This window comes from Mus musculus, chromosome 19 (assembly GCF_000001635.26).
Source record: "Mus musculus strain C57BL/6J chromosome 19, GRCm38.p6 C57BL/6J".
Lineage (NCBI taxonomy): Eukaryota > Metazoa > Chordata > Mammalia > Rodentia > Muridae > Mus > Mus musculus.
In genome coordinates, this window is record NC_000085.6 from 3,259,076 (window position 1) to 3,271,292 (window position 12,217).

Sequence of the window (12,217 nt, forward strand, 5' to 3'; positions counted from 1 at the left end):
AATCAATGAATTTATTAAATTCTTAGGCAAACAGATGGAACTAGAAAATATCATGCTGAGTGAGGTAACCCAATCACAAAGAACACACACCGTATGCGCTCTCTGATCAGTAGATATTGGCCCTGAAGTCACACCACACACCCATGAAGCTTAAGAAGAAGGAAGACCAAAGTGTGGATACTTCAGTCCTTCTTAGAAGGGGGAACACAAACCCATTGGAGGAGACACAGAGACAAAATGTGGAGTAGAGACTGAAGGAAAGGCCATCCAGAGACCTGGGCATCCATCTCATATAGTTACCAAACCCAGACACTATTGTGGATGCCAACAAGTACTTGATGATGGGAGTCTGATATAACAGTCTCCTGAAAGGTTCTATCGGTGCCTGACAAATACAGAGGTAGATGCTTGCCCCCAACCATTAGACTGAGCACAAAGTCCCCAATGGAGGAGTTTGAGAGGGGACCAAAGAAGCTGAAGTGGTTTGCAACCCTATAGGAGGAACAACAGTATGAACACTACCCCCAGATTTCCCAGGAACTAAACCATGAACCAAAGAGTACACTTGGAGGGAACAAACACTCCAGCCACACATGAAGTAGAGGATGACCTTGTTGGACATCAATGGGAGGAGAGGCCCTTGGTCCTGTGAAGGCTTGAGCATGGTATCTGAGGAAGGCACACTATAGAGCATGGTGTCTGAGGGAGGCACACTGTAGAGCATGGTATCTGAGGGAGGCACACTGTAGAGCATGCTGTCTGAGGGAGGCCATAAGACATTTTTCAAGCAATCAGACACATTTTCCTAATGAGAGTTCTCTGGGATGGGAAACACAAACTTGGAATCCAGCATTTTAACGAAGCAACAGTCAGGGTGGGGAACATCCAGGACAGGGCTTGTGGGACCCAAAGGCACACTACAGGCGTGAAGACCCGTGTGCAGGGGCCCAAACCACACATGCTCACTTCCAGGAATGGCAAGGTCAATCTTCCACTGTGCTTTGGACCACACATGGGAGCTGCTCCCAGTGGCAATCCGAGACCTCGTCTCTCCCCAGTGGCCAGGGACTCTGGTTCAGCACAATCTCCATGCCAGGACGCAGACCCTGTGTAAGGGCAGTGCAGACCCTGTGCAAGAGCAGATGTGCTGGGCTGGGGAAACAGCTGAGTAGGCAAACCACTTGCCATTCAAACAGGAGAACCCGAGTTCAGATCCCCAGCACCCACGTAGAAAAGCCAGATGTAGCAGGTACTGCCACCGAGCCTGAAGACCCGAGTGATTCCTGGGACCACACCATGGAAGGAGAGGCCTGATGGCTGCTGGCGGCTTGACTCCCACACACATGCTGACCTCTCCAAGTATGCACACCTCCCCCCTCAAACAAAAACATGCTTTAATAAGATATACAGCTGCAGGCACAACTGGATCAGCAAAGAATCTTTGGCAGCAAGTGACAGAAACCCAACGTGGACTTTGTTCAGCCAAAAAAAAGGACTTAATTCTAAAGAATGCTGGAAAGGATGAGTTGGAGATGAAGCGTGGCTGGATCCAGAGACTCCAGGATAATATCACCAGGTCAACCTGCAGCCTTATTTGTTTCTCTTTGGCTTCCTTTTCTTCTACAGAGGGGTTTCTAGAAGGCGGGCAGAGTGGTCACTAGCCTCCAGTGCAACAAGAGCCAGTGTCTTTCCTCAAGTGCCCACATCTGCTCCCATGCCTGTCCATGATGCCAGGCTGTCATCACGATTGGATGCCCTGGGGAGGTGCTACCACTACCCAGTCACAGCATGTACAGGGTGACATCTGGGCCAGAAGGAAAGAATGCTCACCTCCAACACAAGCAAATATCCACTGTGTGTACACTTTAATTTGCAAATAATTTATATTATTTTGGAACAAGAGCCTGAGGCTAAATTGCATCTGTCAAAGTTCCCATGAGCAACAGGTACAGAGTGCTGGCGAGGGTGCAGTCTCTGAGGGTGAGCAGTGTATGGGGCCCTGGAAGGACTACTTCCCACCAGTCACCAAGCAGCAGAGGCCAGGCCATTACAGACTAGGAGCCCGTACAGCCATTCCCGCATCCCTAGACCACACAATCCATGCCCACTGTGTCACTGCAGAAGACAGGATGACGGTGGCCATGGCTAGCTGGCCATGCAAGGCACTCAAAGCATCAATGGGGCCTGGCCAGGCAAGGCAGTTACTCTGATGGTAACTAGGCGCATCTCCTCACAAACAGCACCCTTGCCATGGGAGGACTAGGGGCACACTAGCTCAAGCAGAGAAATGGCCAGTGTAGGACCGTGTCCCCACCTGCTGCCTCTGTCCCACACAGCCCTCCCTGAGGGTGTGGCTTCATGTCCCCCTCTCCTTCTCCTTCTTCCTGCTTGTCCTCTGGCTGCTGAGCTCGCCCAGCTTCTTGTCCAGCCTCCTCTGCAGCTGGGCCCTCTTGGCCGGGTCCAGGGCCCTGTCCTTGGTCCCACTGCCTGCATACAGCACTCCTTCCCGGCTAATCCTCTGGCGGGCATGGGCACGAGCCTTTTCTCCACAGCCGTGGATCTGAAAGAATACAAGAGTCAGGGGTGAGCTGTGGGCAAGGGAGGCTGAAGCCCACAGAGCTGCATCAAAGGACCACCTAAAGCTGTGCAAGACCACAGGCCTGCCCTTCTCCCTTCCCCAGGCCTAACTTTCACAGCTGCCCAGGGAGGGGCCTGCAGGATGGACAGACCTCCTCTACCCTGAGTTCCCGCTGCTGTGGCTGTCCCTCAGCAAAGGTGTACTCATCTCCTTGGGCCCAAGTGTTCACATGAGATCATGATCACCATCTGCTTTGGCTTTTACTTCTGGCTACACCTCCCCCACCACGTGATGCCCACATCGTCCAGAAGGGGCCCTCACTTCAGGCAGATGGTGGCTGAGGCAGTAGCGGTGGCTACAGTGCATGCAGAACTGGCCCAGAGTGGTGGTGCTGGCCGAGCACTTGGAGAAGCTACAGGTGTTGTCAGCCTTCACCACAGCAGACACCAGGGCGTCGAAGTCCTCCTCACAGGGCAGAGCCATAACTGGACCTGGGGAAGAGGAAGGTAGTGCTCAGGCAAGGGAGAGGACGAAGACCAGACACTGCAGACAGTGGGATGCCCTACCTCCACAGTCCTTGGTGGGATTCCCCATCAGCCCATGATGCCAGGCTCCTCACTGAGCTGACAGCCTGCCTACCCCACTGCCAACCTCACAGCCCAGCCCTGGGGGAGGAGAACGGAGTGCAGAATACCTCTGAAAGCATACTCTGTCATCCAGAAAAACATTTGGCGGGGGAGGGGGGAGCTCCCTTTGACACCAACTGCAAAAACAAAACTCAGGCCAGATAGCAGCACCACTGGGGACAGAAGCTGCCCGACTCGGGCCCTTGCAGAAGCCCCTTAGGCTTCACCCAGGGGCAGGAAGTGCTGGATAGTGTTACTTAGGCTGTGGGTGTTCAGGGATCAGGACGGGATCATGAAAAACTCAGCAACCATGAAAGGCTCCAACACATACAATAAGCAAAAACTCTAGTCATAATCAAATGTGTGCGGCATGGCACCCATGCAGAAGCCTCTGAGCAGAACACACAACACACATGCTCAGCACTGCCTCAATGTCACTCCTCAAGCTGCAGCCTCTGCTGAGACCCCAGCCACCGCGTCACAAGCTGCGTGTTTCAGCTCTTGTGTCTCTGCCCTCACAGACACCAGACAATGGGACACTGGCCACCCAGCACATTTCAGGATTTATCACTTCATATATCTGTGAACTGTGTCCTGTTAGACAAGTGTCTCTCCAACTGGATGAAAATTTATTTTCATTTTTCATAAATAGTAAAATTTTACGTCTGTCAAGGAACTTCTAAAACAAACTTTTACGACTTATTAGTACATGTTTGACTTGCATTACCATATATCTCCATGCTCAGAGTCAGGGAAAACTTTCTCAGATGAAGGCAGGGGATTGGCTCACTGGGGAAGAGCACTGGCCTCCAAGCCCGAGGCCAATTTATACAATTAGAAAAGTGACTCGCACCATGTGTGCTGTGGCACGTGCAGCCACACACACACACACACACACACACACACACACACACACAGTAAATAAATGTGCAAATGTTTTAACAGTGATGGATGGAGAGAGTGTCAGCATTTCAGAAACCTCGTTTCTGCTCAGAGAATGCTCAGGAGTACAGAGAAGCAGCAACACACACTGCAGTTCCAAAAAGCATGTGTGCAAACACAGGGGACACAGAGTACTGAAAGGAACCACTCAGGCACCCATATAGGTGGGCCCCAGTCTGCCCAATGGCTCCAAATACCTCCCTACATACTGGCAGGTGCTGCAGTATCCAAATTCGCTGGGGTCAGGTGGTCACTGACTGACCTGATATTACATCAAGGTCTCCCAGAAGCCACTGCACCCATGTGCATCTATGACAGCTGTTTCTACTGGCTCTCTGTATCCCGTGATCTCTCTCCTTCACGTGCTAGCACTCTTTCCCCCCAACCCCCATTCCCATTCCCTGTGTCCACTAATCTATCTCTCCCACCTCTCCCCTCCCCCCACAGCTGTGTAAAGGGGAAACTGAAGCCACCCAGTCACTGGCTCCTGCACATCCTAAGTAGAACCAAGTGGCTCAGAGGGCCTTGGGGAACGTGCACACCATTCTGGCAGCACCCTCAGTGAGCATGCTCAGGAAATAAGGACCAGGCAGGGTAGTCAGAGCGGATGGACCGTGACAGTGCCTAGCCAACCCTCCTGCATTCAGCTGATCACTCCTGCCAGCCATCAACCCATGGCCAGGGCCCTGAAGAGCACCGGCCAAGCAGAGCCTGTCACAGGTATGGCCACCTGACCGCTCAGCTGCTAGGCAGGGCACTGACAGAGCCTGAATCTTTGCAAAACAGGTGAGGTCCTGGGGACTCTGAAAGATGGTAGCCTGAGGTGATCCCAGAACCCCAGGAATAGGTGGGGCTCCCAGACCACCTAGGCTTTGTGGCAGGAACAGCAGATATGGGTAGGTCCAGGCTCCCCAAGGCACAAATGCAGTACTTCTCCATCTGAGGCAGGGGTCACCCCCATTCAGAGGTCCTCCTTTCAGTGCCTGGCAGGAGGGCACTGTGTCAGCTTGCTCTCCAGCACACACACAGCCTGGCTACAGGAACCGTCCCACGAGCGCCATGGCATGCCTGGAGTGGCACCACCCCAGAGAGCTGACTCTGGAGCTGAGAATATGGCTCTAAGGGCTGGCTCATGGGAATGAGATGTCCCTACCCCAAAAGGAGCTGACCTGTGCTCCTGCTAGCAAGGCCTACTGAAGTGTTGAGAGCACCCATACTATGCCCCAGCAGGTCTGCCCTTATTATGTTCGAACATGTGTGCCAACTCAGGGGTGGGGGTCACCCAGGGGATACAAGCACCGCGAGGCTGAACGCAGAGCATGCAGTCCCCTTGGCCCTGGCACAGGGCAGAATGGTGTGCTGAACAGGCCTACAACCCTGAGCGCCTGTGCCTGTACTGATGCTCTGAACCCCAACAAACTGCCTCCCTTCCCCACAGGAAAAGTACTAGTAAATGTGCCAGGCCTTCTCTCTGCCTGCCCCTGCAGGGCTCTGGGGACAAGCAGACGACCTGCCTGTAACCAGGTGGCAGGTGGCAGGGGACAGGAACCAGACAGCACTAGAGATGTGCCTGAGAGATGTGGCTTTACCTTTTGGTTCTTTTTTCTTTTTCTTCTGTGAAGCCTTCTGTGGCCTCGAGTCCCCACCTGGCTGACCCTTGGCTGTCTGAGCCTGGGAGCTTTGCTGCCGCTGCAGCCTCTCCAGATGCAGTGCCTTCAGATCCAGCTGTACAGGGCAATGTGCCTGCACGACGGTGACGGGCTCCTCTGCCCGAGGCTCAGGCTCAGCCTGTGCAGGGCTGGGCGGTGAGGAAGGCTGTGGGGCTACACTGCCAGAGCTGGCAGGGCTCCTCCTGCTCACTGTGATGTGCCGAGCCTTCCCCTCCCCGGTGCTGTCGTGCCTCAGCCCGAACTCCTCAGCTAACTGGTGGACTCGCAGCCTGTCATGGGAACTCAGGGATGTGGGAAACTCCAACTGGGACTCCTTGCTAGCCACAAACTCCTCAATCGTAGCCCTAAAGTGCTCTGTCCGGTCTGGGCCTCCAGTTCTGTCAGAGCCATTTGCACTGGAGCTGTGCTGGGACTGGACGTGAGAGCCCGGGGGCTTCTCGCTTGGCTTCCTGCGGCCATGTCTAGGGGCTGCTCTGGTCTCCTGGCCACTCTCCTGATCACTGGCAGGCTTCCTGATGGAGGTGCTGGGGCACTTGGGTTTGGGGACACGGCTGTGGCCCTGGGAACCCTCATGGGTGTAGTTCTCAGGGACGATGTCATCCAGGTATTCAAAGGCTGTGCGTACCTCCCCATGCTCTGTGAAATAATCCACCAAGGTCTTCAAAAAAGCATGGTTGTTGACAGTGTGGGAATCACAGATGACTGCCACGTGCCGCCGAGCACGGGTAACAGCAACATTAATCCGCCTGTCCTCAGCCAGAAAACCAACTTCACCTGAAGAAAAGCCAGAGATGAGAGAGGCAGGGATCCAAGGCAGGGAACAGAACACCTGTTCAGGGACAGTCAGGAACGGTCACATCATCAGAGCCATGGTAGCCTGCAGCTGCCCCTTCATGCCCCTGCACACACAGCCTGAGTGTGTGCCACATCGGCTCTGATGCTCACCCACTGCAGACCAGTGCAGCTCCACAATCATGCTGGTAGCATGTTCAGCATAAACACACACACACACACACACACACACACACGCCTGGGCTCAGGAGCAGCTGCTATGGACACAGCACAGAACTCTGCAGAGCCATTCCCCTCCATATCCATCTCCAGCTTCCAAGGCCACTCAGCAGGTCACTGATGAGTGAGTGCCTGAATGCTCATCAGGTCACTGACGAGTGAGCGCTTAGATGCAGTTTTTTCGCTACATGGCAAGGTATGGGCCACACAAAAATCATGTCTCAAGGCTAAAAGACAGGCTCTAGGGCGTGGGGGGGGGGGGGGACACGCCTGGACAGGGTGACTAAGTCTCTTGGGGCCCACCATGTCCCAGCCTGCGTCCCTAGTCACCTGCTCCCTGCCCAGACTTAGTCTTCCCCTCACTGAAATCACACCCTCTCTTCCCTGACACTCCCAGGCTGAACCCAAGGCTCAAACGGGCTGTGCCACATACCTTTCCTATTGGACCTGACAAAGGTCAGGAGCACAGCCTCTTTCTCTCGGCCTTGAAAGCCATCAACAGACTTAATCTCCAGCTCAGGGTGCTTGTTGGAGAGGCTCTGTCTGAGCAGATCCACCTGAAACAGAAAGCAGGGCCAAGATATCATCACCAAGCCAGGGGACTGCAAGATCTGTCATGTCTGGGAGCCCTGCACTGTACCTTTCAGTGACCACAGCAGCAGCAAGCTGCCCTGAGGTTTGTAGCCTTTTCTCTACTTAGCTTGGGAGTGAGCATGCTGACCGTGGGGGCACGTGGAACTCTCCTACATGCCTCTGCCCTGAGCTCACATAAACCGCAGGACCAAGGAGCATAGCATTGATGCTCAGGGTCAGTAGAGCTGGGGCACCCAGGGAGCATCTGGGAGTACAAGAGGACAGAGCAGTGTAAACTGAGCTGGGGACCTCACACACTAGGGAGAGGGTGCTGAGGGTGGCAGCACTTTGTGCATTACGGCATCTCCTTGCCTCTCACAGCCTTGTGTGCGATGCTGGTGACCAGAATGGGGTGACACTGCCTCTGAGGACCTTGAACTATGCAGGCAGCAAGCTTCTCCTACCAAACCAGATGGGGGCAGGGACACAACCTGGGCCTGGCTGATCCTTCAGTAGGTCTCTATGCCATCTGGGAATGCTGGCCTAAAACAAGGACACAGTAGGGGACCAGGCCAAGGTCAGGCTGGTAGCTACGTGAGGAACAGAAACATATATGGTCTCTTGCTGGTGTCCTCTGGGCCCTAGACCTGGTCACTCTGAGGTCTTCTGTAGCCCTGGACTTCATAGCCAACAAACCTTCCCTGCCCTTTCAGCCTCTAGCAGCTGAGTCCATGATACAGAGAAACAAAAGGGGAATCCCTCGCACCTGAAGGTTGTAGGGTGCGATGACGGCAATGTCACCTGCCTGGACCCCAGCATCCACCAGAGCCTGGATGTGCAAAGTGACGAGGCGAACTTCGCCTGGGGAGGAGAGAGGGTAGCGTTCAGTGAGGGCCATACTGTACAGCTCAGCTGTTACTGAGCTGTGGGAAACACTTCCTGCCTGTTGTGAGCAGATCTTATGCTGGGCCAAGGGCAGGGAGCATCCAGGGAGGTAACCAGCTGACCAAACGGTCACCAGGCTGGCAGATAAGCGTCATAAGACCTGGGTACTGCTGGCTTAGAAAGATTCTCAACCTAAGATGAACCAAGCAGCTGGGTTGGTGTTCAGAGGAGTACAGGAAAGGCTCCCAGCCCAGGAGCCCAGGAGCCCAGGCATCAGCTGGACCCCTGGACGAGCACACAGATGCTGCCCTGGCCCTTGAAGTCCAGCTCCAAGCCCACACACAGTTCACCAGGAGCTTATCCTCATCTGTGCCACCCAGTGCCTCCTGATAGCGGGGGCCTGGGGTGATTTGTTCTAGTTTATTTATTTTTTAAAGATTTTATTTCCTTATTTTATATATATGATGACTACACTGTAGCTGTCTTCAGGCACAACAGAAGAGGGCATCAGATCCCATTACAGATGGTTGTGAACCACCATGTTGTTGCTAGGATTTGAACTCAGGACCTCTGAAAGAGCAGCCAGTGCTCTAACTGCTGAGTCATCTCTCCAGCCCTCTATTTTATTTTTAAATGTATTTTTATTTATATGCACGTGTGTGTGTGTGTGTGTGTGTGTGTGTGTGTGTGTGTTATGTGTGTAAGTGTAGCCACGTGTGCTCAGATGCCTGAAGAGACCAGAAAGAGGCCATTAGCTATCTTGGAGCTAGAGTTACAGGCAATTGCGAGCTGCCCAGTGAGGGTGCTGGGAGCTGACTTGGATCCTCTAACAGAGGACCAATGCTCTTACCTGAGGAGGCACTACTTCCAGCCCGTGCAGTGACATGTTATAAAGACCAGTCTGAGAAGGACCAGGGAATCCTGGCTTGCAACTCACCCGGATTTCCCTTGGACTGGCTGTCCTCCTCCTCCAGCTCCAGAAGCCCACAGCCAGCGGTGTCTATGAGCAGCAGCGGGACACGTGTCTCCTCTGTGTCAGTCACGCCTGGGAGGTCCCTGGCATAGCAGTGGGTAGAACGCAAGACTGACTTCCTTCACAAAAAATACCAGTCCTTCCCATCAAAAACACAGAAGGGCTGCCGGATGGGTCCAGCTCCCAGGAAGCCCCAGGCAACTCTTTAGAAAGTGATTCTCAGAGCCTCTGCCATCCCAAACCCTTAAGAGGACACAGAGGGCCAACTGGGGCTGGAGCCAGGCAAGGCAGAAAGATGAGGGGAAGCAAGAAGCTGGGTCACTCACTTCAGGAGGTGTCCTGCCACAGAGGGATGGGAAGTAAGCTGCCCGTGGTACATGGCCTCCGAGGCCCAGCACATGATGGCCTGGTGCATTCGGTACTGTACCGTCAGCATCCTCACCACACCAGCACCATGCTTCTCTGCCAGACGCTCCATCAGGCTGCGGGACAGCCCAGCCAGTGCCGCCCTGTATCCAAAAAGGGAAAATAAGTGAGTGAGGAGTCCAGATGTGACACCATGGGAGGGGAGGGAAACGGTCCTCAGTCTTAGGACCCAGCATTTCCCTGGCATCCCACGTGATGGAAGAGAAAGCTGGGCTGAGCTGCAGTGTGCAACATAAACCACCAGAACCTAAGGACACATCCATCCCTTCAGAGCAACAGCAACGTGCCAAAGTACAAGAGGGAGACAGGCTCCATGGAGATACTCTGCTGCTTAGAAGATGGGAGAAGAAACATGAGCCACCATCTGCAGTGGCCTTGAAAGGCAGGGAAGTCAGACACAGATCCTCCCTGAAGCCTTCAGACCAGGCAGCTCCATTTAGAACCAAGGCCCCAGCACTGTACAGCACCCTGCATTGTTTCTAAGACAGACAAATGTTTCCTGGGCACTGGGAAGTATGCCTGGACCCAGCACTCAGTAGGTCATGAACTCAATGGCACCTTCAGCTACATAGTGAGTGCAAGGACAGCCTGTGGTCTCAAAATAAACAAACCAAATGTGTTCCAGTGGGTAGCAGTCACCACTACAGCCGGCGACTCAGCTGAGCCCACCCCAGGCCCACCCTGTCCAGGGATGGATGCACTCGTTCTCCACAGCTGAACCACTTCCACCTCATCCACACGAGAGTGAGACCTGAGGGCTTAAGCACAGTCCGAGGCTACCCACCCGTGGAGCCGCTGGCACGGCACCTCTCTCCACACTGAAATGTCCAAGACCATGCGAAGCATCCCATCCCATCCAGGCAGGCTCCTGGGAATTTAGGAGGCCCTTCAAGTTGAGAATCAACTGATTCTTTTATTTAGGGTACAGGGGGTTTGCTGTACTTATGTTACTTTTGTATCCCACTAAAGAGGGTGTTGGATCCTCTGGGCCTGTAGTGCTGTGAAGGAATTCTGGATCCTCTGGAAGAGCAGCCAGTGCTCTTTAGCCGCTGAGCCCAGGGATCCAATTGATTCTTAAGGACCACTGTCACCAAAGTAACTAAGGCCAAAGGCAGGACATACCATGCCTGTCACGCACCTCTATAAACCTCGAAGTACCGTTGGAGCACAGCCACTAGTATCACCCAGCTTTGTCAAGGGACACGCATGGTCTGCCTTTTCACAGGCACAGCCCATACTCCTCCCACAGCTCCCTAGAGGATGGAGCCATCTGCTGTCCCACTTTGAGAAACATTCCCTTGGAGAAGTCACCAGGCACACACCATGAGCCTTCATACTCCTGTACATACTTCATCAGGACTTTCATGCTACCCATAACCCTCCACTCTTCCCCCCAAAGATCCCCCGCCACACACACACACACACACACACACACACACACACACACACACGTCTAGTTCTGAGGAACTGCCAGAAGCACCTTTTCTTTCACTACACCCTAGCCTGAGCATCCCACTTCTAGGGCCACCCACTCCCTCTGGGAGGATCCACACAACACCTTTCCACACACTTCGTTTACCACCAGAAGAGACGCAATTTCAAATGCAACAGAACCCAGGTCAAAGCCTCCTCAGCTGCAAGGAGAGCACAAGTAAGGCTGAGGGCCCTGGCAGCTGCAGGCGGCTCTTCCTGGTAACTTCTGCGTCAGACCTGGCCCACAGGCCCACAGTGGGCTCTCTACATGGGAAGATAATCACATGACACTGTCAGGGAGGGATCCAAGTTGAGAGAAACCATGAGACCATCAGAAAGGGACTGAGAGAGCCACTTGAGCAGGGTGGGCACAGTAAACCCCATAGGGGCCATCGGAATGGAGGGTAGGGCTACCCACCTCAGGGAGCAGTGGTTCAGACAAAGGGAACGGATGAAATTGGTCTGCTGCTATGTACTGTAATGCTAACACTGGCCCCAAGCTCTGGTTGCTCACAGGGAATAGGAACTCCTCATATACACCAAGTGATGGCTATGTAACCTTGCTCCTTAATTTAAAGCTATTGGTTGAATAGAGATTCCTACAGCCTACAGCTGGGCAGAGGAAAGGTAGATGGAAGTTTTGGTTCCTGGGCTTGAGGTCTGAGGCAGGACTATGAGGAGAAGAGAGAGAAGGCAGAGGGAGGAGAAGATGCCATGGAGTAAGGGATGGTGAGAACTGATCCAGCAGCTGGCTTCTAGGGCCTGGGCACACTCGTCCACCACCACCACATCAAAGTGTTAAGAGTTAAGAGGAGTTAAGAGGGGCCCAAATAGAACATGGTAAGTCATATCTCAGGGTTAACAACCTCCCGGGGAAGTAGACAAAATAGCTTTGCTATTTGCCCAGCTCTAGTGCTATTAAGACTTATTATAAGCATAAAAGGTTTCTGCCTTTTATCTGGGCACTGGATGGGCTAAGGTGGGGTAGAAACCCCCAAGGATAGTAAATACACACTACAACAAAGAACAGTGAAGCAAGGGCACACTGAGCCCTGAGGAG

General features: G+C 53.6%; 1 protein-coding gene across 5 annotated transcripts in view; it reads right to left on the minus strand.

Annotated features, from left to right (window-relative positions):
* Nucleotides 1-12,217, minus strand: part of Ighmbp2 (immunoglobulin mu binding protein 2) — a 23,935-nt gene continuing 11,718 nt past the window's right edge. Inside the window, exons 9-15 of one of the 5 annotated variants that reach the window (NM_009212.2) lie at nt 9,585-9,767; nt 9,223-9,341; nt 8,167-8,261; nt 7,261-7,384; nt 5,736-6,590; nt 2,900-3,069; nt 1-2,560 (exon numbers count right to left, since the gene is read on the minus strand). In NM_009212.2, the coding sequence (NP_033238.2) occupies nt 2,357-2,560; nt 2,900-3,069; nt 5,736-6,590; nt 7,261-7,384; nt 8,167-8,261; nt 9,223-9,341; nt 9,585-9,767 (1,750 nt within the window). In that variant the 3' untranslated portion in view covers nt 1-2,356. Of the gene's footprint in view, nt 2,561-2,899; nt 3,070-3,272; nt 6,591-7,260; nt 7,385-8,166; nt 8,262-9,222; nt 9,342-9,584; nt 9,768-12,217 lie in introns of all 5 variants that reach the window. The other 4 variants (XR_001782563.2, XR_001782564.2, XM_006531702.2 and 1 more) reach the window with 4 other exon arrangements.